This window comes from Pezoporus flaviventris, unplaced genomic scaffold (assembly GCF_033815535.1).
Source record: "Pezoporus flaviventris isolate CSIRO_AGI_PZ_B2104156 unplaced genomic scaffold, CSIRO_AGI_Pfla_v1 ptg000213l, whole genome shotgun sequence".
Classification (NCBI taxonomy): Eukaryota; Metazoa; Chordata; class Aves; order Psittaciformes; family Psittacidae; genus Pezoporus; species Pezoporus flaviventris.
Window position 1 is genome coordinate 4,164,935 of NW_026892761.1, and position 25,968 is coordinate 4,190,902.

General features: G+C 54.1%; 1 protein-coding gene across 11 annotated transcripts in view; it reads left to right on the forward strand.

Moving 5' to 3' along the window:
* CHD6 (chromodomain helicase DNA binding protein 6) overlaps nucleotides 1-25,968 on the forward strand; it is a 69,803-nt gene that overhangs the window by 10,181 nt on the left and 33,654 nt on the right. For 8 of the 11 annotated variants that reach the window (XM_061441787.1, XM_061441795.1, XM_061441797.1 and 5 more), the window contains exons 2-3: nucleotides 16,659-16,714; nucleotides 25,017-25,513. In XM_061441787.1, the coding sequence (XP_061297771.1) occupies nucleotides 16,682-16,714; nucleotides 25,017-25,513 (530 nt within the window). In that variant the 5' untranslated portion in view covers nucleotides 16,659-16,681. Of the gene's footprint in view, nucleotides 1-2,694; nucleotides 3,386-16,658; nucleotides 16,715-25,016; nucleotides 25,514-25,968 lie in introns of those variants that run through there. The other 3 variants (XM_061441790.1, XM_061441793.1, XM_061441794.1) reach the window with 3 other exon arrangements.

Here is a 25,968-nt window from a genome sequence, read left to right on the forward strand (position 1 = left end):
AGCACAAGCTCTCCTTCTCTTGCTCCCTGCCTTGTGGAGGAGCAGATCAGGTGTACAGTCCCCAGCTGAGGAAGAGGAGGTTGCTCTGCAGGCATATTTTGGGTGCCACAAACTGGTCCTGCAGCTGTGTTAAGCTGCTGTTATGAGGAGCGTGCTTCTGGCTCCCAGCAGGTGAGGAGAGAGGCTGGGAGCTTCCTACCCCCAGCAGTGTACTGGAGGGGAAGGGGAGCTTTGGAAGGGGCAGTCACCCACAGGCTTTATGCGCCTGTGCCGCTCCTGACTCTCCTGTAGCACATTGATAGGGATACTGGGTTTTCTCTTACTTTAACAAATGTGGTGGGAATGCGATGGGAGGAGTGGGAATGCTTTATGGCCACTGGCACAGCTGGCTCTTTGGACACCCCATTCGTGCCCTTCCTTGTTGGCTTGCTGGTCAACATGCCAGGGCTGGTGAATGAGTGCAGGGAAAACCTGGCACTGGGGATGGAGAAATGGCTTGTTAAGATTTGGCAGGCAGGGCAGTTTGGTCTCTGTGGTGGCCTGGGTCGACTGCCACACCGAAGCATGTTTGTGTTTAATGGGGAGCAGAGGCCCGTTAGATGCCACATCAGGGCTTTGCTGATGTGGCAGGAGCTTGAGCTGGTGATGCTTTGGCAATGCAGGCAAATTGTGCTGGTGGAGTGCTGGCCTTCAGAGAGCTGCTGTGGGCCCCTTGCATGCGTTCATGCACCCACCCAGGAAATCCTGGCCCTCAGCATCACAAGGCTGGGCAGACTTGGCCTACCTCCCTTCTCCCTTCCTTGTCTGCATAGCTGTAGAGACTGGTTTCATTTTTTCCTCTGGTTTTTGCCTTGCTGATGTTGAGGACTGAAATCCACTGCTTGGGGCTTGTGAGCAGCTCTTTGGAGTGCAACTCTTGGCCTGCTGATCAGAAGACAACAGACATAGGCTTGAGAAACCTGTCTTGCTCCTGGCAGTGCCTGCACGCCAGGGCAGCAGAGCAATGGTGTGAGATAAGGGGGTGCAGCTAATGCTGGGTGCATCCCCACTCTGCAGTGCTGTGTCCCCTCCTTTTGAGCTGTCCGTGAAGGTGATGAAATACATTCTAGGGTGAGCTCAGACCTGGTTTCCTCCTTAGCAACAAGCTGGAGTGCTGCGTCTTCATGTGCGAGGCCAGGCATGGCTTTGTGCTTCATGATGTGCCTTCGCTGGACAAAACCAAAGCTCTGCAACTTCCTCACCCCTTGTGCTGCTGGTCCCTGCTTGCTGCTGTGCTCACTGGAGTCTGAGCGAGCCCTTGCTTCTCAGCCCTGTGGCACTGTGCAGCTTTGAAATAGCTGCTGAAGGTCATTGTGGTTACGGTCTTGGGTTAGGAGCTGCATTTGAAAACTCTCCAGAAAGGAGCTATTGCTGGTTTTGCCACGTGAGCTTGTCAGGAGAGTCATGAAGTGCAGCTGACTGAAGCTGTGTTACTGGGGGCTGCATCCAGCCTGCGGGTGCTCTCTTGCTTGCTGGGTCCCAACAGAGCATCCTCTGTGCACAGGCAGTGGCACTGTCCCAAGTGTCTCCCCGGGGTCTGTGACGTGGCTGAGAGCTTGCCTGGGAGGGCTTGGGAGCACAAGTGTTGGTGCTGAGCAGGCTTTTTGGAGGGGAAACACTGTGCAGCACTGCTGTATTCCTCGTCCCATGGAGCAAAGAGGTTGTGGCTGTTCCTTGCCTTCCCATTAGTCTTGTTGCCCTGTGGGATGGTGGAGTTGGGTATCCGCAAAAGGCCAGCATGTCCTGTATTGCCACATGCACTGGGTTTTCATATCAGCAGATTTCTTGGCTCCCCTGGACCCCCAGAGAACAAAGTTAATTCCCCAAGGCCCCCTCTTTTTAAGATTAAAACATTTTAAGAACAGAAGATTGCTCGGAGCAGAGCTGTGACCCCCTTGGGGCTGTTGGTGTGATACTCTGCCCAGCATGCCCTTGACATGTGCACCCGCCTGAGGGGTGTTTGCTCCCTGAATCTGGGTTATTTGTAGCTCTTTGTGCGCTCCTTTCTCCCCGTGCTCCCTTCTTCCTCCTGTGTGCCCTGCTTGGGGGAGTGGGACCTGTGCCCCTGCCTGTGGGGTTTGGGGAGCAGCGAGGAAGGGTTAGGGCAGCTCTGAAACGAAGCACATTTGGCTGCTCAGCAGTGCCTCTGCAGCTGGGATGCTGAAGGGGGGGTCTTGCTTTCCATCGCTGTGCGTGCATGGAGCTGGGAGGCTGCCTCTGCTTGGGAAGGAGGAATGTAAGCCGTGTCTGCCTCGCAGCAAGCTCGCAGGCTCCCCAGCCCCCTGCCTCGCTGCTGCTGCTGCTTCTCTCTCACTAAACTCCTGGGTTATTTTTAACTTGGAAAAATTACAACCCAAGATTTGCATTCTCTACCCCCAGTGGAGGGCTGGAGGCAGGATGTGGGGGAGGCACTGCGGAGGGCTGGGAATGCGGCTCACGCTCCGCAAGGCCCGTTTCCAGGGGGCTCCCGGCCCTGCAGCACTGTGCCTGCCGGGCGCCGCATGCTCGCCGAGCTGCGAGGCTGCGCGGAGGGGGAGGCCGCTTCCCCGCTCCACACGGCTGGAGTTCCAGCCTGGATTCCCATGGCGGATGCAGGGAGCAGCTGCAGACACATAAACAAATCCTGCTGCAGCAGGCGGCGGGGAAGGAGCCGGGCTCCGGGCTGCCAGGCTGCTTGCGTGACAGCCTGTGGACGAGGGCTGGATGCCTCCTTCAAAGAGCATCCCGCAGAGAAGCTCTGGGGTGATGGAGCGGGTTGTGGGGGAGCCGGCTGGGTTGCTGTTTTGCCCAGTGGAGGAGGCTTTGCTGGGCCACGCAGCCCTCCCTAATTCAGCTTGTTGGGAGGAGCCAGGGAGACACTGTCACTCTTGTGCTGTATTTCTCTTCTCCCTCCCCTAGCTCTGCCCCCTCAGTGTTTTGCAGGCAGCTGTCTTGTCGGTGCTCGTCTCCCCTGCCTGGATCACTGAGAGTGAGCAGAGCACCTCTCTAAATCCAGTGGCAAGGTGATGTCTCTGCAGAGCCCCTTCTCCGTGCAGCCCACAGGAGTGTAGCTGCCAGAGTCCCTCTGGATTGCACCACAGATACTCAGTGCTTCAAGCTCCAGTAGCTCTGCCGGCTGAGATGTGTTTGTGCAGCCCTGCCTGGAAACAGGAATTGATAAGGTAGCAAGAACCAAACAGCACCAGGGGACTGCAGATATCTGCGTGTCTCTGCTGTTTGGGGCCTTGGAGAAGGGTGTTGGTCGAGCCAAGTGGATGAAGGACAGTGCAGGCTCCGAGTTCTGCTCTCGGTCTGTCCCAGCCGGACCCCTGGGTCCTCTCCTGCTGCTCATCTGTGGATGCATCAGGTAGGGAGGGTGGCTGATGCTTGGTTGTCCTCGGGCTTGCTGTGTGCCTTGCCAACAGCAAAGCTGCTGAGGGTGGAGAGTGCTCTGAAGGCCCATCTGATGGGCAGGCGCTGCCAGGCCCTGGGGACCACTGCTCCAGCTTGCCTGGAGGAGCCTGCCAGAGCCCATCAGTCCTGGCCTGTCGTCTGCTGCTCCTAGTGCTCCTAGTGCTCAGGGCAGGAGTAGCAGGGAATGCAGCAAAGCTCTTGGGAGCAATGGCCAGTTCTTATTCTCGCAGCTGTCCTCAGGCACACAGGCACCCTTGCTCCTTTGGAAACAATCTCTGTTTGCTTGCCAAGGCTGGTCCCTTACCCCAGCACACTGATCCAGCCTGACCCCACACGATTCTGGTCAGTGTGCTGATGCAAGAGACTCTCCAGGCTGTGGGATGGGGCCTGCTGTGAGACATTGATGCTGTCCCTGTGCCTCTGACCAGTGCCAAGTACCAGGAGTCTGGGAGTTCCTGCTGGAGCAGCAGTATGAGTGCCTCAGCTCTGCAAAGCTTGACCCTGGTACGAAAATGATGTAGCTTGGTGTCATCTCTGCATGGTAGGGAATGACTACTGACTGCTTTCCTCTTAAGGCTGTAAGGTTTGATGTCAGGCATGAGACACTGCTCCTCCATGCTTGAGCCAAGGGCTGCTGCCCTGATGACAGCACTGGGGAGCAGAGCAGCTCTTGAGCTGCCAAGACTGGAGCAGCACCTATTCCCCCCAAAGGGCTGCTCCTGCAGCCTGTGTGGGGCAGTGGGGATGTCCCCCCAGAATGGTGTGCACGCAAGGATAGCTGCTGACACTGGCTGGTGATGTGGGGCAAAAGAAAGACCAGGACCCTTTACCTCTGAGGTTGTCTTCTGAAAGCTTGTGATTGCGCCATTGCCTGGTGCTCTTTGCTGCTGCCTTGTGCATGGAGGGGCTGAGCAGGGCCCTTGTGCTGTGCTGTGGCTCTGGAGCTGCTGGCTTCTGCTCTAGAGAGGTCTGAGTCTTCTCATCAGTCTGTTCTTTGACCTCTGCCAGCCCTCATAGGGCAGGTTAGCACAGCTGTGGTACCAGAGCCTGGCTCTACTTGGGCTAGCTGCAGTGCATGAGCCTGTCTTGCTGCTGGCCTGCAGGCCTGGGCAGCAGGTTTGGACCCATCACCCCGACTGATCTTTATCACTTCAAGCTGTTCCCAAATGCTGAGGAGACACAGCACTTGTGAGGAGTTCCAGCAAAGCAGACCTGCGTGTCTGAAAAGCAGTAACTTCATGGTCTGGCTGTGCAGTTCTCTTCCTTATCTGCCTACCTTCCCTTTGGGGCTGCATGCAAAGTGCTGTACTTGTTTGGGATCTGTATTTTCAAGGGATGCCTTTCTGTAATCAAAACTGTAGGAGGGAGGAGAGTTCTAGATACTTCTCTGGTTTGCAGTAAGCAGAGGGGCCTCCAGCCTGAGATGTGGGGCTCCTATTGCTCTTGAATGTCTCTGAAACACAGAATGAGTTCATCTTCCATTCTCCATGTTGGAAAAGCATCACTTCATGGCGATGTGGTGTGCATGCATAGGTGCACAGTGGCTTGATTGTGTCAGCAAGTGTTTGCCATGGCTACGGTCTGAAAGTCAGAATTGAAAGGTGTCGTGTAGTGGCGCATGTCCACTTGCAAGTGACTGTTTGTGGTGCCTGCGGCTGCATCTCAAGGGTGCTGCCTGTTTCTGCTCCTTGCTGCAGCAGCTTTGGAGGGGCTTTGGTGCAGAATTCCCGCTTGGAAAGTGAGAAGAAAGAGTGCAGGTTTTGTGTGTGTGTTATCACCAGTGTTCCTGGCACATGGGTGGGCATGCTTACAGGTGCCCCCGGGTGCCCCTTGTCCTTGGAGCGGTAGCTTGTGAGCATTGCTTGCTCATTGAATCCCAGCTCCTGTTGTGTTTCCTTCTTCCCTTGGAGAAAGCCACATGTCCCTTTTGTTCCTCCTTCTGAAGAGGGTTTGCAGTCTTTAAGCACCTGATGGTTGGGTGGTGTTTGTTTTAACTGCACACATTGTTTCCTGGCTGCAGCTTATTCCTACAGATAAAACCTGTTCTTTTTTCCCTTTTGAAGAAGGAAGCCACCTGCCTCTCGCAGGCAGCTGAACATGGCACTGTACTGCAGGGATGTGCTCTAATAAAGTAAAAACAGCCTCTGCCGTGCTGAATAAGGAGCTTTCTTGGGCAAATGCCATCAGTTTCTGCAGATGCTGGTCTCCTTTGTCTGCGTTCGCAGTGCTTCTGACTGTTGGTGACCAGCCTGTGGACAAGCAGGGCTGGGCTGGCCTGGGGTAAGCTGTGTGATGGGGCTTGGGGGGGGGTGTGCAGGGAAGCACCCCGGGTCCAAGAGGGGAGTGCAGGGCTTGGAGAGAGCTTGGACATGAGGCAAAGCAAAGGCAGGGCTGCGTTCAGAGCTGCTGCCTCCCACCTTCCTCGCCACGCTGCAGATGCGATTCCCCTGCAGGAAATGAAAAGTTGTTCTTTGCATAAAGGCTGTGAATAAAACTTTCTTTCTGAAGTGCCTTGGTGTGTCTGTGACTGAGTGGCTGTTGGAGCATCTGTTCCTATTGGGATGCAAAATGCTTGAAGGGATGGTGCTGGAAGTCTGCAATGGGGGAGTGCCAGCCTGGATGCAGAAATTGTACCTTGCATGTCTATAGTCATCTGTGGGGCCTGTCCTTGGTGGTGATTGTGTAGGTATCTTGGGGAGGGAGAAGGGATGAGGCTAAGGCTGGGTATGTCCCCAAGGGAAAGACAGGGGTAGCCCTTCACTTGCCATGTACCTTACTGCTTTTGGGGACTGTTCCCAGTTTTTGTGAGCCATAGAATCATTTAGGTTGGAAAAGAACCTCAAGATAGTGGCGTCTAACTGTAATCCTAATGCTGCCAAATCCAGTGTTAAACCATGTCCCTAAGTGCTGCATCTGCTCATCTTTTAAATCCCTCCAGGGATGGTGATTCCACCACTGCCCTGAGCAGCCTGTTGCAGTGCAGTGCAGTTCCTAATATTTAATCTAAATCTCTCCTGGTACAACTTGGGCCCCTTTCCCCTTGTCCTGTCACAGGTTATTTGGGAGAAGAGACTGACCCCACCTCACTGCACCCTCTTTTCAGGTAGATGTAGAGAGCTCTAAGGTCCCCCCCAAGTCTTCTCCAAACTAAACAACCCCAGTTCACTCAGCTGCTTCTCATCACACTTGTGCTCCAGATCCTTCCCCACCTTTGTTGCCCTTCTCTGGACCCACTCTAGCACCTCAGTGTCTTTCTTATAGTGTGGGGCCCAGAACTGAAGCAAAGCTTCATCCCCTGCACCATTCCACCAGAGCACATGTCCCGCTGGGGCCCCGAGAACCAGCTGTTTAGCTCACTCTCATCTGTGTATGCGTTGCATTACATGAAGGACATCTTGCCGTGTATCTTGATGATCAATGAGCTTACATCAGCCCAGCCTTTTCTGAGGGGGGGATGCATGGCAAAATCAGCTGGACTTTTGGGTGTGAGAACCCCCCAGCGCAATCTAAAGTACAAATAAAGCTTCGACTGAGAATGACTTGGATGGTGCAGCCTCGTCCTGCCGCCTGCTCCTGGAATATGTAACCCGTGGGCACAGTCCTCTGCTGCTTGTTAACACATGCTGCACCTTCAGCTCGTTGGCTGGGGAAGCCGTCAGACTTGTGGCCAGTCTAATTACGGCTCCTTCCCGCAAGATATGTTTTAATGCAGCTCTCTCTCAGGTGGTGTTGGTGCTGTCTGTGATGGAGCTCCTCTGTGCAGTCGGAGTAATCCTTGTCTGGCTCTCGCTGTTTTGCAGTGCAGATCTTTGCAGTGCCTCAGGCTGCCTTGTTTTGGTAAGGTTTCAACGAGAACAGATGTTGGTTTTGAGGAGGAGGTTACAGAAAAAGGGAAAATTTGATCTTTTACCTGTCCTTATAACAATTCAGCCAGCCTCAGCACAACAGCAGCCTCTGAAAGCAAACAGTTGGTTTTTAGAAGTGCTGTTTGTTACTGTGCTCTGTTCCCTTTGTACCTGAGCATAGGGCAGAAGCCTGGTACCACGGCTGGCTCTGTGTTACCTTAAATGGAGAATGTGTTTGTCTCTCAAACCTGGTTCTCCTTTTCCTGCTGAGCCTTAGACAAGGAGCCCCAGGCATCGCATGGGTGAAGATTTCTCCCATCCCAAGTGTCTTTCTTGGCAGCTGCCTTCCAGCCCCACTCCAATGGCAGCTCTCATCCTTCAGTCCTATCCCTGGCCTTCATTTGCTTGGGAATGGGTAGGCATGGCCCCAAAACCATGAGGCTTCTGGTGCAGGTCTCCTGACTGTTTCCTTGTGGCATCCCCTTTCCAGCCCCACTCTGCCTGCAGCTCCAGGCTTTCTCTGAACACAAACTCCACCTTCTCAGGGGCTGCTGAGCCATTTTCCAAACCTCAGATCTCTCTAAGCCCCAGTCTCTTTGCAGGCCTTTGGCAGCCCATATCCATCCCTGCTCCAATTGCACCTCTAGGCTTTCTCTTTCTGTCAGTGTTACCCTAACCCTGATTTTATAGCTGGACCTTCTGACAAGACTTGCTGTACAAAAGATGATTCCCAGCCAAAGTCTCTTGGCCATCTAAAATAATATTTGGCAGCCCATTTCTAGCCCTGTCCCAGCTGGAACCCTGGGCTTTCGCTTTCTGTCAGCCTTAACCCAAGTTCTCACTTCCCATCTGAGCCTTAGATGTGGAAACTGAGATGAAAGTGTTCTCCCAGCCCAGGTCTCTTGGCAACCGGAGTCCAGCAGCAGCTCTGGGCTTTCAGGCTCCCTCAGCCCTAACTTAACCCTGGCTCTTATCTCTCATTTTCTCACAGAACAACAAAGGCCCCACAGCCATTGCCCCCATGAAAACGGGGATGCAGCGCAGGTCTCAGTAGCCCCTGTAACCTTTCCTTTCCATCCAGACCCTGACCCTAGGAGCTGTTTTCCAGCTGAGCCTCTGAGCCATTTCCCAGCCCTCTTGGCAGCCCCTCTTCCTTTTGGCAGCCCCTCTCCAGCCCCACATAAGCTCTAGATTTTCTCTGAACCCTAACCCTGGTTTTCCAGCTGAGCCTCAGCCAAGCACCCAGCAGTTTCCATGATGAAGCCTTCCTCCCAGGTGAGGCCTTCTGCAGCCCCTGCTTCACCCTGCTGCTGCTGCACCTCTGTTTTCTTAGCTGTAACCCTGATTTTCCTGGGAAGCCATAGAAAGGTCTAATGCCAATTGCCTGGATCAGTGATTTCTCCCAGCAGCTGCCAGGTACTTTTACAGCCCTTTTCCAGCTCCGCTCCAGCTGCAGCTCTGGACTTCATTTGTCTCAGCATCATCCCAGCCCATATCTTACAGCTGAACGCTGGACAAAGTCATCCCTGTGGAAGGTTGCTGCAAGCCCAGGTCTTTGGCAGCCCCCAACTTTCTTTTAATGAGCTCTTTCCAGCCCCTCTTGAACTGCAGCTTTTGTCTTTCTCTCAACCCTAACCTTAACTGTACATCTGAACCCCGGGGAAGAGCTGCCAGAGGAGGCTTCTCCCATCCAGATGTTTTGGCAGCTCCCACTTTGCTTTGGCAATGCTTTTACAGCCCCACTTCCCTGGCTGGCCTCTGCACCCAGAGATCCCATTCCATGGATTTGCTGTGTAACAGAGTAGAGTTGATGTTAGCTGGGCTTCCTCTCCCAGACCTTAACATTTTATATGCAAATATCTGGATTTTATTTTTTCAAGGTCAGAAAACTGCTGTTTTGAAGTCAAGCAGGGATTGTGCAACATCATCTCTCTTCCCTTTTCCCCCTTCCCTTTCCCTTGGGTGACATGGTTTAGTGTGAGGTGCCCCTGCCCGTGACAGGGGGTTTGGAACTAGATGATCTTAAGGTCCTTTCCAACCCAGACTGCTCTATGATTCTGTGATTCCTTTTCAGATACTCTCAGGGGATGGCACAGGAGCTGTGCCTCCTGTCTGCAGGGCTGATGGAGATGCGGATGCTAGCACAGACAGACTGCTTCTGCCCAGCTTTGGAGCCAGACTTGGATTTGGAGTTGGATTCTGATGTTGCTGCTAGCAATCAGCGCCTAGAGAAGTTCAGTTGAGTTGTGCTTGGGCAGCATTCATTATAGCATTTTCAGGCTTTCGAGTGGTTCCACTGGTGTCCTTTAAACATGCTCTTGAGATGTGTTCTTGTTGAAATGCAGTCAAAGCCCAGGAGCACCCCAGGCTCCTGTAGACAAGGGGAGAGGTGCTGGTCTCTGGGTGGGCAGTAGGTGCTGTGGAGCTGGCATAGCATGCTGCTGTAAAAGAACATCTTTATGGGCACAACTGATTTTGCAGCCTGTAAAGTAGCTTTTAGGGCTCTCATGTGGCTTTCAAAGGTGATCTGCAGCCATTGCATGGAAAAGGAGCCGACAGCAGGTTGCTGAGTGCCTGTGATGAGAGGTGCAGGCAGTGAGGCCCGCTCTGCCCCAGGCTGCCTGCTCAGCGCATGGTCTTCAGTGCTCTGGAATTTGTTCCCAAAAAGCAAGTCTGAGGTTTAAACCCTTTGAAACCCTTCCCTTCCCTGGGGAAAAACAAGACCTTCAAAGAGCAGAACAAGCCGGGAGTTCTGTGTCCTCCTGGGCTGGGTGCTCACAATCTGCCTCCGCTATCACTGCTCTGCCCTAGCCCAGCAGTGCTCCCAGGAAGCTGAAAATAGTTGGTGCTTCCCATCCCTGGGGCAATTATTTGATCCTCTGCAGCTGATCTGAGCTATTCTGGGAGCCAGCAGCTGGGCTGGGCAGGGGTCTGGGATGGGAGCTGTGTATCCCGAAACCCAGGCTGGGTTCTGGAAGTGTAGCTGGGACAACCAGTGGTGCCCATAGTGGCAGCTCGCATTGCCACATGCATACACTCATCCGTGCTACCTGAACACCCGCAGTTCCCCAGTGGGCTAGATGTATGAATGAACTTCACATGGAGCTCGCTGTCAAGGTGATGAGTATCACAAATCGTATGTTCTTCTGTGGTAATATTAAGCACCATCACTTCTGGAAGCAAGGTTATGGGGGGTGACACATGGGGAGTATGTGTCTGGGAGCTTCGTGCATCAGCAGCTGCATCAGCATTTCCCTTCTGGTTGCTTTTCATGTGAAGACTCGGTGTGTGTTGTGGGAAGCATCTTCCCAGACAGACCGAAGCAGCAGAGCATCGCTGCTTGCTGTGGTTGCAGACCTTGAGCTGTGCTGTATATAAACGAAATTAGTATTGCAGAACTCTGTTTGGGACTTTGTTATCTTTAAAGTTTCAGAACCTGGCCAAAACTGTGCTTATCCCCCCCCCCATTTAGGGGGACTTCATTGGGTCCTGATTGTGGGATGTGTCTGTGGCTATCTGAGATCTGTTTGGTCGGTAAAGGGGGACCCTGAAGAGCCGCTTGTTTAAGCCCTGTTTACCAGTTGCAGGCAACTATTTTTGCAAACCACGTATGAGGAATTCTTTGGTGTCCTGTGGCAGTTTGTCTTCTGGATTTCCTGCTTCCACCACTGTCCCTTGCAACACTTCTGCAGCCGCAGCTGTGTTTCAGGGCTCCTCCGCAGGCCCCTCATGGCATCATGGGGGCATACTCAGAGGGTTCTGCCACAGATGCCTGTCACTGAGCCCTGCTGCTGGCCCGAGGAGTCCCAGGTTGGACAGTAGCGGTGATATTTGGTGTACATTCAGCTCTTTGGGTGGAGGTGTGACGAGAACAAAGTCTGCCAGGTCAGCCTGACCTCGCAGTAACTCCTCTGGGTAGGTCAGACTTGCAGAGAGGCTGCTCTGGGTCACAGCATGGCTGGGGATGTGCTTCTGGAGGCCTAATGGAAGAGACAGGGATGGCTTCCTGCTGGTGGCTGAGGATGGTTGGAGAAAAAAGGCTGGGAGCTGGTTTTGGTGGCATGCTGGGCAGGGTCCCAGCATCTCCTAGGCTGGACAGGCAGCTCCAGAGAGGAGCTCTTGCAAGCATTGGATATGCCATGAAATTGGTGGTCACCCCCAAGCAGAGTTTTGTCTTGGATTTTCCAGGGGTTGAGTGCAGGAAGGGTGACTGCTGTATTATTTTCAGCTTTGGTCCTCAGTGACTCGGGGCCGGCCTTCCCCAAAGCACAGCCCCCGGCATGCGGAGCAGCGACAGAGTGCCGGGCTCCAGCAGCATTCCTCCTGCTCGTTTTAGCCCCCTGTACAGGATATAAATATAATATAAAATAATAAGGAGAGAGAAGCAGGATAGATGCAGAAAGCCAGACTTCCCCTTCCAGCACTGGCCCTTATGGGAGCTTGGGGGAGAGCTGCAAGAGGAGGCTCCCCGCAGCACAGAGCCGCAGTGACATGCTGTGTGGTGTACGGATGGCATCAACAGGAGCATTAATGTTGAACATTGCCATAGCTTGGCTGTTGGAAGATGTCTGGGAAGAGGGAGCACGCACCCAGGCTGGAATGTCAGCTGGGCAGTGAATTTCAGGGAATGTGGTGGTTTAAAATCATGGAGGAAGGCGCAGGGAGAACTGCAGCCAATGTGAACTTGCCTCTCCGAGGTGGTTTTATCCTGTCAAGGGACTGTCTGAGCACCTACCACTGCATTTCCATGCTTCAGTGTGTTTTATGAGCCAGGAAGGATGTGTTGCCTGCATAGCTGTAAAACCCTTGCCTGGCATGTGGGAGACTGTGCCCTGAACACCCTGAGCTCACCGTTGTGTTTCCAGACGCGCACTCTGCCCTGGGGACCACTGTACGCTTGGTACCCACTCCTGCCATGTACAGAAGGGTGTACATGCTGCTCTAGAGCATCTCCTGGCTCTGCTTTGTCAAGATGCTTCTCATTCTCCTGCGTGGCTCTTTGCAGGAGTGCACGTTTCCTGGTCCAGTGGTGGTGTAGAGATGCATGTACACATGGAGTCCTTCGTGCTCAGCTTACGTTGCCCAGCTCAGGCATCAGTCATGGACTGCACTCAGTGGTGAGTGCACAAATGCGCATTTTGCTTGCTCGGAGCTGGATTGTCAGCAGATGGTGTTGAGCAAGCAAGAAACTGGATGCTCTGGTGTGGAGACATGTTGTATGGTGGCAAGTTTGGAAAGGCACTTTGGCTTTTGTGCCAGGGCCCTCCTCTCCTTCTGACATGCCAGAGGATGTAGGCAACGTGCAGTCTGTCTTTCCATCAGGTACGATCCTGAAATGCATCCTCGGCCTCAGCTGTGGCCCATCTGTGATGGTTTATCCTCAGCAAGCCCTGGGCATGCTGGGGGCTGTCTGTGATGGTGCTGAAAGGCAGTCCTAGCGCACAGCCTCCCCCCAGTGCTGTGGCCTCAAAGCTTGTTCTCCTTTGTCTCTGCTGACATGAAGGTGTTAACGTGCTGAATGGGTGCTGGGTGGCACGCCACAGCCATGTGCTGTGCCTGATCCAGGCCAAGACAGACTACCTCACACATTCTTTTGGGTGTATCCCTGTCGCTGCTATCTATAGAGCTTTATTCCTTTTCCTTCATACATTGACCTCATTCCCCAAACTTGGCTGGCGTGTTTGTGGAATGCGTGTTAAAGGACTGTAGCCCTGGAGAAGATCTGTCTCTTTCCAGATTGTCTTGTCTGGGCCACTGTGGCTTCTCCTTGCCTATGTTCTCAGCTTATTTTCAGCACCCCTTTTTCTTCTCCAGCTGAAGATCATCTTGAGAAAATCTTCTGTTTTTGAGGGAAAACCTCTCCTCTGAGAATGAACCACTCCACGGGGATGTGCACTGGGGGAGCTGTGTGTGTAAAATGAGATAGAACCACAGACTGGTTTGGCTTGGAAGGGACCTTAAAGCTCATCCAGTTCCATCCCGCTGCCACGGGCAGGGACACCTTCCACTAGAGCAGCTTGCTCCAAGCCCCATCCAGCCTGGCCTTGAACACATGCACTGACGTGTTCAAGGCCAGGTTTGAATGGGTAGATGTTACTGTCATAAATAGATGATTGCTCCCTGCAGTGAGCTGCAGTTGCTTTCACATAGCACTGTCTGTATTTGTGCTTGCAGGACCGGTGTTGGAGTTACATGGCAGGAATGCTGTGCGTGCCTGCTGGATTCTGGGAGAACATGAGCCACATGTTAGTGAGCCTCAGCCTCTAACCTGGGAAAATCACTCCTCCAGCTGCAGAGGAGAGCTTGGCTGCTCGTGTGGGTACAAGGGGAAGAGCACATGGTCACTGCTTGGTATTGCGTTGGCGTTAGCTCAGATGTGGAGTTCCTGATCCTGGTTTTGGCTTGTGCACAGATGCTGCAGCTCCTGGAGGAGCCCAGGCAGGAGCCACAGGAAATACTGGCATGATGTGGACTTGGTCTGGTGTAGGGATGTCTTGTGCTTTCAGAACAGCAAAAACAAATCCAAGGGACCAGGGTAGTAACCTGATGTGCCCCAGATTGTGTAACTGGCAATGTCATTGCAAGCAGGAGATACTTTGTAGAGGGCCGTGCCGCAGCGCGTTGATCTGCTCATGTAGAGGGACAAAACAGCTTTCAGCACTGCTTTGCTCGTCTCTTGAGATGCAGCAAGACAGCCCTGGAGTGTGTGGTCAGCCTGCCAGCGCCATGTGCCACGTTGGCGTGCTCACTGCTCGTGTGTGGTGCCATGATGACATGAAGGTGGACTTGCCTTTGGCTGTGGCAGCCGTAAGCGCTGCTGACTGCCTGGTGCTGGGGTGTTGCAGGCTGGTGGGAGACGTGCATCAGTTACCTGGGGTTAAAAAGGCATAAAAAAGGAGAATAAAACCTCCCCACTTGTGGCAGTGGCAGTAAAGCTGAATCCAGCAGCCTGGGGCACTTGCATGATGTGCTGGTGGGAACGTGTTGATCTCCATATGAAAACTATAAGCTCATTTAGGAAATTGGGCTGTCTCATTTGAGATTAGAGTTTCTCTTTAATCTACAAATACTTAATTACCGTGGAAATTGGTGGTTAAATGGGGTTCTCAATGTATATATCTGTATGCCAGTGTGGCAGTGCTCCCTACCAGGCGGTGTGTTTCCATTCAGGATGCTGGAAAAGTTCCTGGCTCTGAGGCCAGGCAAGATGCTTTGGATGCAGCAGGCAAAGCAGACCACAGCGCCATGCAAACATGAACGTGTCCCTTTCGTCCTCTCCAGCTTGTCCCCTAAGAGGTGATGGCAACACATGCTTGCTCCATGGGATTATGAGCAGTACGGTGTGTAAATGGCCCAGGTTCCTGGTGTCTGGATTCACAAGTGGCCACTGGTCCCTGGCCAGCAGTTTACTGCAACATTCCACAAACCAGGATGACATGTTATCCCAGGAGCTGCTGCAGGGCCCTGTGAGGACCTCACTGCAGCTAGCCCTGTGTGTGAACAAGAGACCAAGTGCTCTGCAATGACTTTGCTGGGCCTCTCCTTGCATTCAGATGACTTTGCACATGGTCTGAGCAGGTATCCATGTTAAACCATCTCCTCTGGGTCTTAACTGGTATCCCAGCCTTGTTTTATCAAGACAGATGCACACACTGGGTTCAGTGCTATGGAAGTACATGTGTGTATGGTAGGGGTGATACTGTTTTGTGCCTGTCACCAGCTGGAACAAGAGGTTGGAGCCTAGAAAAGAGCTGTCTGCTGATGTTTGAGACCAGTGCTGAGCATGGGACTGCCCTGGCCTTGGCACTGCTCACTGTGCTGAGCACATGGGCTCTGCCACCGATGGGATGTGAACACAGCACAGCAGGTGATGCCTCTGTAGAGCTTGGCGTGTTCAAGCTGCTGCATGTGGGGACAGACAGAAGAAGGAAGACCTGTGGATGTCTCCTTCAGGATGAGACATCTGAGCTGGGTGAGGGCAGGGTCTGCCTGCTCTGTTCCTGCCTGTCCCTTGCTGGCTGTGGCCTGTGCCAAACACTTTCTGGGCACAGTGTATCCGGGGCTGTGGCCTGCAGTGAGGACCCTGGGCAGTCTGTGCCATGGGTGTGAGTCTGGGCAGGAACAAGGGTGTATGCCAAGAAGTGACTGCTCTGCTTCAGTCAACGGAGAAACCTCCCCATGGGCTCTGCTCTCCCATGGCCTTCCTTGAACCTGTGCCCTTGTTCCCTCGTCCCTGTGCTCATTCAGAGTGTGCCAGAGGCTGGCCAAGAGCTCCTGCACTGCTGCGTGCCAGTGCTGCTTGGCCAGCCCAGCGGCTGGGTTTGTGCCATGCCTCTTGCACAGCCCTAAAGCCAGGGGTGTTGTGCACCCTGCTGTGCTCAGGGGACTGTGGAAGTCTTGCCCTGATGCTAACTTTAACCTGGAGAACTTGTTCATGGGCAGTGTGTGTGTCCTTGTGCACTCCCTGGGAAAAACAGGTATTGGGAATGGGCAGACTACCACGGAGGGGCTGCTCCTGGCCTTTCTAATGACACAGCAGGGGAGCAGTGAGCCTGGCTTCCTCCTGCCTCTGGTGGTGTCCAACCTGTGCCCAGTCCCCAGGGAATTTGGGCCTGGGCAAGTGTGTATCTGCCCCATCTGAGGGTGCATGGCAATTGTGGAGGGTTCTGGGTGTTGTGTTCCTGCAGGGAGCTGTGTCCAGAGGGCACAGATCCCTCAACGTTCCCCTCCTCTGGTGGGGACCTGGTAGCAGAGGCAGTTCTGCCTCTGACACTTGGGTACTGCTAAGAGCTGGACTCACAACTGCAGCCCCTCTTGCCAGGCCTGGGGGGGGCTTGCTGGGGAGATGGTGCCTCCCAGCGTGGCTCTTCCCCCTTCTTGTTGGACCTGTCCTTGTCCCCGTGGCAGCTCTTCCTTGGTATTAGGGCTTGCAGCCTGCCTCAAGCTCCTGCATCCTCTCTTCATCTCTTTCTGCTGTCATCGCTGCTTGGCAGAGGCTGGTTTGTTTACCGCTTCCCTCTGCTGCTGCAGGGCTGGCAGCATCCGACACGTCTCTCAGGGGTTCCTGGGGTGGGTTTGGGGCAAGGTGCACTGCGTCTCTGCTAGCCCTGGGTGCGCTGCTCCATGCTGGGACTACGACTGCGAGGCTGGTCTAACACGGTCGGGCTCAGGTACCACCAAGCTGTCAGGAGAGCTGTGGTTGGGCTCCCTGCCATGGTTCAGCAGAGCAACGTCCCTGAGAGCATTTCACTCCTGCAGCTCCATTACTCCGAGTAGCACCGGGGCTGGCTCAGCCTCCTGGCGAGGTGATGGGGAAGGATGGAGTACCTGGGCTTCACCACTCTCTTTATTGTGAATTTCTCTTTGTGTTGTGTCTTGCAGAAATAACATTCGTCCCAGATTTGATGATAATGAAAATACAGAAAAAAGAAAAGCAGGTTTGTGACCCTCTCTCTCCTTCTCCCAAGTCAGCTGGCGAGGCCTGGGGACCATGTCCTGTGTGTGGATTGGTGCAGTTGATGTGTGGTGGGAAGGGGTTGGGGGGGTGCGTGTGTGTTGTGTTTCATTTCCAAACAGGGCTGCAGCTCACCATGGCTAAATCTGACCTGAGCTGCAGCCTGGAGCAGATGAGTCTGATGTGGGCAATCAAACAAGGTGGGGTTTATCTTCAGTAATGGGAATGCTCTTGATTTGGTTCTGTTCCCTGTGGAGGAGCAACCCTTCCTTTCCCTCAAAGTCCGTAGTATTGGTTCTTGTTTGAATCTCATTGCATATATTTGTTACAAAACTGCATGATTGCTGTGATTGCTGCTAATAACATGATGCTCCAGGACTAACAGCAGCGGGGAGGCTGGGGAAGATCACATCTGCAGGACTGTGAGGGCTTGGCCAGGGAATCTTCCCCTGCTCAGGAATAATCCCATCCCACCAAGCTGCCATTTCTGAATTGCCGCATCGGATCATAACTACCTGCTGCTCCCAGAGGAGATTTATGAGCCAGTGGTCTTTGTATTAACCCTGTGCAGAGGAAGAACCAGACCATCGGCGCTCTGAGAAGGGGAAAGGACCTGTTACACGCATGGAGACTGGCTCTGCCTGCTGGGGTGAAATATGGCCGGAGGTATAAAACAAACCGGTCCACCCTGAGCTGATTTGTGTCTGTGCTGCTTTTAATGGGAAACCATTAAAGTGAACACTGAGCTAGGGATAAATCTGTTCGAGAGCATGAGCTGGTGCCATTTCTAGCCAGCTCTGAAGCAGCGTCTTCATGCTGCTCAGGGCAACTGCAGATCATGCCGTCATGGCAGGTTAATGGGGAGGAGGAAGGGAGGGTTTGGAAAAGGCGAGTGTGCTGCTCTGAGCTTGCAGCAAGCCAAGTGCTGTGTGTACAGAGCACGGAGGCTGTAGGAAGCAGTGAGTTTATCCGTGCGTCCTAAAGATGCTGTGAAGATGCAGAGCCAGGCTCAAGGTGAGGAGCAGTGCTGGGTCACTCCTGGTGTGGGGCAGGGGGAAGGCCTGGGGCAGAGTAGGATGCTCTGGGGCACAGGTGAGTGACCTCTCCCCTCTGGCAGAGAAACTCAGGTGAGAAATGACCGCCACTCCACTGGACTAATACAGCAGGTTTGGGTGGAAATGGGATTGCTCTGGAAATGGGATTGCTGAAATGACGTGGGGTTTAAGCACAGCCAAACCATCCTCCCCCACCATTTGGAGATTGTAGAGGGCTCAGCTGCCAATGTGTTTTGTGTAACAGCCCCTGCAGATGTAGTCTGGGAGGGAGATAAAGGCATGCCAGTGTGAGCAAGGAGGGGCAGGGGTTGAGCTGCTGATCTCCTGAACTCTGAGTCAGCAGCAGTGTAGGACATCCCGTAGAGCATGGCATGCTGCAGCCTTCCTGGGGCCACCAGCTCTGCTGGGGTGTCCCTGGAGCGTCTGGGCAGCAGTTGGGGATGCTGCTGTGAGGTCAGTGTGTGGGAGAGAGCCCAAGCAGGGCTCCGGGGTACTCTGGGTGCCTGGTCAATGTGGTGAAGGGGGTGGTTACTCCTGGAGGTTGGTGGCTCCATCCTGCATTGGAGGTAAAACCAGCAAGAGAGGTGCCATTCCGTGTCCCCAGGAGCTCCCACACCGCATTAACGGGCTCCTCATGACACCAAGGAGGGCCATTGCCTTCAAAAGCCCATTGAACAGTCTCTCTGGAGAAGATGAGATGTGTGGTTCCCAGTGCTTTCCTGTTTCCCTTTGTGTCCCCTGCCAGTCTCTCATCTGCACAAGTTCCATCTTGATTGTCACATAGGTGTAGGTTCAGGCCCCTGGGTACAAAGGCTGGCAAATGCTGGTACCCTTCACGTTGGTGAGGGATGGCAGGATTGCTGTCGGCTTCCTTTGGGAATAGGTTATAGATGTGCTCTCTCCTTTCCCAAGTCTGTGGCTGCCCTGAGGAAGTGCCTGGTCCTGCCCATGTGGATTACAAAGCCTGGGGTCTTGCAGCAGCCTGTCCTGGGAGCAGCTCCTCTCTGAGCCCCCTTGGTTCCCGTGCAGCAGTGCCACCCTTCCTGCACGGATTGGGATCGCACTGTGGAGCCAACTGGTGCAGCAGGTGAGGGGCTGCGGGCGCAGGCCGGGGCTCTGTTGATGTGACTCTTGTTCCTTAGTAATGCGTGAGAATCTGGTGCGTTTGCCACCAGGCTGTGACTAACTCGGAAACCTCTCACTGCCCTTGTGACTTGGAGGCTTCCTGCCAGGGCGCCTTGTCTGCCGGTGGAGGTGGGACAGGGCACCTGGCTGCCCCCCGGAGCAGTGGCAAGCGATGGGTTGTCTTTGAGGGCTTCAGGAGCTCCATCGCTCCCTGGGCTGCATCTCCTGTCTGTGTCCTGCTCCTCCCTGGGCGGTGAAGTCTCTTCTGAGTGTCTGGTAAAGTGAAACGTGAGCCTTGATGTCTCCTGGTGCTGAGCTCCCTGGGGCTGGAGCAGCCTCAACACAGTGGGAGGGGAATGAGGGCTCCCCAGCCTGAGGGCACTCGAGGCTCTGTCCCTGCTGTGTCCGTGGGCTCCTGGCACATCTTGGGCTGTCTTTGTCAGGTCAGGGGCTGGGTCTGTCACATGCAATGACCTCAGTGCTGAGTGCATGGAGCAGTTCTGCTCTACCGAGCGCCATGTGGACACACGCACTATGAGCAGGATGGAGGGCAGGGGAGTGGGGAGCTTCAGAGCGCACCTGCAGCCAGGAACAGCATCTTCCTGCACGGTCCTGAGGGCTCCTTGCCCTGCTGCTGCTCATGGCAGCACACTGCTGCACAGGCCCTCCTCTTTTCATGTTCTTTCCCTGCTTTCTTTCCCACCCTACCTGAGCGGGAGCACAGCCTGGTCAGCAGCAGCGCTGCCCTCTGCCCCTGCCATGCCCTGTGCCAGGGCGGTGAGGACGTGGTGCCCGCTGCTGGGGCTGGCTCCGTCACAGGACGGAGCTTCCCGGCTGTGGCTGTGGTTGTTGGTGGAGCGTCTCGGGAAGGGAGCCAGGCCCCACCTCCATCACGCACATCCCATGGCGACTGCGGAGCCTGCTCAGAGACACGACAGAGGGTGGCACTTGTGTATTTTTAGCTTCTGCTGCATTGCATTAAGAGCTGGGAACGAGAGGTGTGGACACCCAGCGACCAGAGGACAACAGCCCATGCTGTGCACCCCACCAGTGGGGACTGCAGCTGGTGGGGAGGCTGGCTCCGCAGCCTGCTAAAGCGTTCTGTATGGAGCAGGCTGCCTTTCGTCATGGGGCTGTGCAGATAGAGCGGGCTGGTGGCTGTCAGTGTGACCGCTTTGCAGGCAGAGCTATGGGCTGGTGGCAGCCTGGCTGGGGCTTTGGTCAGGGCTGTTTGGAGGACACCAAGTTGTGGGGTGCTGGGCACCGTCCCCCGGACATCAGCCGCTATCTCAAAATGATGGAAGCTTGTGATGACCGCTGCAGTAGGGTCCCCATGAACACTCCGTGTATAGAACAGATCTCTGCAGGGTTTGAGCCGTGCTCTAGACCCAAATCCAGGCAGTGGACAGGGTTGAATGGTGCTGGTACTTGAGTGCAAGATGACATTTGGCTTGGCAGTTGCGTGGTGTGTGGATGTTGTCTGAGCTGGGTGGCCAGGGGAGCTGGCTTTGCTCTTGCAGTGACCATGAGGAGAGCTCAGTCATGGCCTCCTTGTAGGACGGAGCTGCTGTTCCAACCTGAGGCAGTGGCAGAGCTTTGCCCTGCTGGGAACACTGTGCTGCTATGGGGAAAAGCCTGTAAGGTTCAGGAAAGAGCCCTGAGGCACAGGATGGGCAGTGGGGTGGGCATGAGGCTGTTGCTCCTCTCCCCTTCCCACTCCCAAACCTTTGTACTGCAGGGTTTGGGTAGGGATTGGGTTATGATGCTGGCAGGTGAGTGAGGAGGCTCCAACACCCAGCAGTGCTGGTGCAGTATCTGCTTTTCCTCTGAGTCCTGGATAAAAACAGGGAAGTGGAGTCAAATTGGGACTATAAATGAAATGAAACCATTTTAAGTTAAGGGAACACATCATTAAGGCCCACCCTAACCTTGGCTTTGCCCTCTACTGGGGGTCATGCAATTATAAATGCTCTCTCTTGGCCTTCATGGCTCTCTGGGGAAGCTTTAAACAGTTTTTCCCCCTCCGACCTTCTCTTTGACAGCATGGACAAGACTTTGTGCTGCAGCTGCTGCTAAGGGACTTGATTTCCTGTATGAAATGTAATTTATAGAAGATTCCTTTGGGAATAAAGAAATGTACAAAGGTTACATAAAAATGTATTCTGAAAATGTGAAATCTTTACAACCATCACCAAAAACCTGCCAGCTGAGAGCCAGTGCAAAGGCACAGCTTTAAGAATAAAAAGCAAGGTGGGTGCATGGAGACTGCTTGGGTCTGGACCAGAGGGTTGCTTAGAGATGGGCATCACCTTTCAAAATCTGGGAGACATCATCTTTACTTACCCCCAATCTCCAAAATAGCCCAGAAGCAACCAACCTGCATGTAAGAAACAGGGGGGAGAGGCTGTTCAGTGTCAAATTCCGTTTAAAAGGGTTAGAGTAAGAAAAAGGAGACATTCTGGGAATTTAAAACTGCGCCTGTAACAAGGCAGGAATGAAAAGGTTTTTAGGAACCACTTGCTAAGGACACAGAGCCTAAGAATGTTTTCCCCAAATATCTAAGCACTAAAAGGCCTTTTAGAGGAGTCACAGGGTAAAGAAGTGATTGAGGAGTCAAGTGAGTGCTCGTGGGGATGGAGCAGAGCATCTCGGTCCAGAAGGCTTTGAACCCAGAGCCATCCCTGATGCCAGGGGCATGAGTTGCCCTTAAAGGGTTTGATAAAGACATTTTGGAGCAAAGTAACACAAGCCCCTACACTTTGGTGTTATTTCTTCTGGAATTGCAAAGGAGCCTGATGAGACGTTGGGAATTGAGGGCTGTCGCCCATCAGGGCCATGTCCATGGAAGGGGAGGTGAGGTAAATGTGACATCAAAGACCCATAGCTTTACTTGGGTATTGTGTAAATCGTTAGGAACTGTACTAAACGCTTCCTTTATGAAAGCAGTAGACTGATGAATAGGCAGGGTGGGTTTTGGGAAGCAAAGCTAATCCTTGCAATCTGCCAGCCAGACCATGGGGGTGAGCTGGGTTTGGGCTCCCAAACAACTGTTGAGTTGCTTTTGAAGAGGTTAAGCATTGTCCTCGTGAGAGTAGTCTATAATTTAGTGCCTGGTTGAAGAATTGGAAGCAAAGTGCAGGAAAAACATCTTTGCTTTCACCATGTGGAGCAGGGAGAAGGTGCCAGCTGATTCCTGCGTCTGAGATGCTGAAATGGAAACAGTCTGAAGAGTTAAGAAAACTCTTAAGATGTGCCAAGTAATGCATATGGGGAACCAGCCTTGTGTGTATCTTCACTCAGGGCTGTCTCTGCTCCTGAAGGAGCCTGTAAAACGCTGGCAGAGTTTGGCATCTGCCTGCGGGTTGTCCCAGAGGCGTGTTCAGTGGTTTGGAAAGGGAGAAGGAACAGAGCTGAAACCCTCCTGCTGCTGTGTGGAGCAGAGGATAAGGCAGATGGTCTGAGAGCTGGCCCAGCCTGCCTGAGGGGACAGGGTACCTGTACCTTAGCTGCTCCAGGAGAGCTCTGCAGGGGAAGGATGTGATGGAGGATGGCAGAACGGTGGATGGGAGGGAGCAGGTGACATGGAAATGCTCCTCTCTACTCTCACGCCTTGAGAACAGGAAGCTGCTTGGGAGGGCAGTGTGATTTAAACAAAATCTGAGGGGTTTTCCCATCCCTTACCAGTTCATAGTGCTGAACGCCCGCGGTGCTTCAGCTCCTCACCCTTTGGAAGCAGAGGTGGTGGTTCCCTGTGGCTCCATGGGGACAGTGTGTTCCTGCCTGCCATAATGAACTGGCTGGGCTGCCGCAGGCAAGCTGCAAGTGTGCTTTGAAACCACACAGGAGAACAGATAACACTGGCACTGCCTTCTCAGGCTTTTCCTGTTGACGAGAAGCCAGGATAAACTGAACCTCATGGAAGAGAAGTAGGAAAAGCCCTTTCCCTGGCTTGCAGCAGCGTGCCGAGCTCTGTGTAGGTATAATCTATAAACCTGCAGATTTGTACCCAGCAGCACAGTCCTGTGCGGATGGCAGGAGCTTGCCATGGGCTTGTAGGAGATAACGTGGTGAGTTTTTTCTCCTCAAGACAAACCAAGCAGCCTTGGGTGCAGAAGGTTTCTGGGCTGGCAGTACCTTGTCTGCAGTCAGTGTGGAGCATCCTGGTTTCCCTGCCCCTCTGTGCTTCTGCTGCCTATGCAAGCACTGGCCACGAGCTGCTCGGACCCACAGGCTGGTGTCTGATGGTCCTTTGATGGTAGGGACTGTGCCAGAAGCTTCTGGGTGCTGCAGGCACTGCTGACTGGTCCCCACACTGCTTTCTGGACACAGCAGGCCATGGTGTTGGATGCCCGCAGAGCATTCCATGGCACAGTGTGGTCACCGCTGGATCCGGTGGCTGCCTTGGAGGTGTGCTGGTGTGGACACATCTGTGCTCCCACCGTAATGGGCTTGCCTAGAGGCTGGAGGGGCTGTTGGCAGCCCAGAGGGGATGCAGGAGGAGCAGAGGGATTGGTTGTGTTTTCACACACGTTCCAACAGCTCGGGGTTGGTTGTATAAAGCATTTAACTTCCTATGGCAGCAGGGCTTGTGGCAGGCTGGGATGTCTTCATCAGCAGTCACAGGAAGGCCCTCTCTGATTTGCCTGAGCAGCACAACACAAAGAGAAGGCAGAACCCACTCACTAGGTCATGGTTTGAGCCCTGCTCTCCTGACAGCTTTATCAGCCTGTCCCATGCGATGGAGCCTGAGGGTCCTGCCAGGCAGTGGATGTGCTGATGGTGAGTGAGACCTGCTTGTGCTGCATAGCCTGGGCTGGAGCTGTAGGTGAGGCAGCACATGGGGTAGGGGAGAGCTTTGGACCACTTGACTGGTTTGCAGCAGTGGAAACCATGAGCCAGTTTTGGCAGTCCCTCCTCCACGCTGCTTTGCTGGGAATTGCTGATGCACACAGTGATGGGGACCTGTAACCCCTGCATGGCCATGGCGGCTCAGCTCCCCCAGGCACAGGCGGTTGGGTTCAGAGCTGCCCCGGGTGCTCAGCACCAACCCCAGCCCAGTCCTGTGAGCTGGGAGCCCCTCTCCATCAGGACAGGTGACATGACCTGCTCTTGGGTGTACCAGAATCATGATATCCAGACCTGTTGCCTGTTGGTGGTCTGCCTGGAAGCGGGCAGGCCCTTGTGAGACTCAGGGCTACAAACTGTGGCTGGGAAGGAATAGTTCACCCTCCTGCTGTGCAAGGATGCTGACGATTTGCTTTCCGTCTGGTATCTGCACTTGGCTGCTGTTCAGCACAGAACCAAAAGGAGGTCCAGGCTCTTGGGAGTCTATGAGCTTTGTAGCTAATCCAGTAAATTGTTCCAGATGATCCCCAGCTTGCAAGATCTGAGGAATGCAAAGGCTGGGACTGATCCTGTTGCTCACCCTGTGGGCTCAGAGGCAGCGTCTAGAGTGCTGATTTTCTCCTGGCCCACAATGGGTTCCTCTTCATTGCTTGGGTGCACGTTGATGGTTTGTCTGGGTGACGGGACGGCAGCTCTCCTCCGTGCCAGCTCTCTGGATCAGACCAGCAGCAGGGACTGGGGCAGAGCACTGGAGGTGGCTGATGCCAGAGGTGCCTGCAGCCCTGCTCATGGGTGGCTGCAGGGGCAATGAGGCTCTTTCCCTTTGCAGTGTGTTTCATTTAGCGCTTCCATCTAATCCAGATCAGAAATCAAAGCATACACAGTGCCCTGTGGGTAATGGGCAGGAGGTGGCCTGGGCACATGGGTTACTCTTGGTCTCAGCAGAGGGGGATGTGGAGTGTGCAACCCAAGGCAGGGCTCTGCTTGGGGGCACAGCAGAGGGGACAGCCACTTCTGCTCTGGACCTGTGTGTGCTGGTAAGGAACCAAAAGGCCTCTCCAACCTGTGGGCCTCTGTCAGGCAGGGAAGGGGAGATCCTTCCCTTTGAGCTGCATCTGCATGTGGTGGCCATAGCCACACTGAGGGACACTGCTCCCACTGCACTGGGTGGTTGGAGCCTCGCTGGGGCTGCAGCTCCCCCCAGAGCTGTTTCTGTCTGTGGCATTTGCTTCACACGCTGCCTTTCTGCCCTCTCTGCAGCCACCAAGCTTAAAAGCGCTGAGCCGCTCCCCAATGTCGGATGCCTGGGAGTGCAAGGCACAGGACCCCTTTGCCAGCAGCGAGGAGCAGGACGAGGTGTCCCACCAGGTGACGGTGACGGCCACGGCCACGGGAGGCCAGTGCCAGTGCCCGGAGGAGGAGCCCGATGGGGCTTCCCAGAAGCGGACGAGCACCCAGAATGGGATGCAGGACGCTGGGGGTGGGGGCACGGTGAAGAAGAAACGGAAGAAAAAGGATCTGGGAGAGCAGGATGGGGGAGAAAAAGCAGCTGTGGAGGTGAAACCAAAGAGGAGGAGAGAGCCTAAAGAACCAAAAGAGCCAAAAAAGGCTAAAGAGCCCAAGAAGCCGAAGGAGCCCAAGCAGAGGGAGGTGGCCAAGAAACCCCGGAAACCTCGGGAACCCAAAGCCCCCAAGGAGCCTAAAGATAAGAAGAACGGCTCTGAGCCTGGCTCCAGAGCAAGAGCCAAGAAGAGCAGGTGGGTGGTGGTGTGGCCTTGTCTCTGTGCCTGCTGTGGATGGGGCTGTGGGCTCACAAGAGCTTCAGCTGAGGCCACCCTGTTGCAGGGTGCCCAGGTGCCTCCTGGTGAAGGCTGGATGCACTGATTGGGAGGCCAGGATGAGCTCTCTGGCCATGCAGAGACGGGAACAGGGGGGTGTCCTTTTGGGGATGAGGCCCCAGATTGAAAAGAGGACCAGAGAGTCTTGGCCTTTCCTTGTCCTGCCCTGTGTGCTGGGGTCAGGACCTGAGGAAGAGGCAAGCAGCAGGCAGGGCGAGTGCTCTGTGCAGATGAAATGATTGCTGGGAGTCCTCTAAGTGGCAGATAATGGTGACATAATTTCTTCTAAATTATTTCTAATCATAGCTAACTACTGGCTCATGAATGAAGCAGTTGTTAATTGTGACTTAGGAATCAATATCTTGGGAGTTATT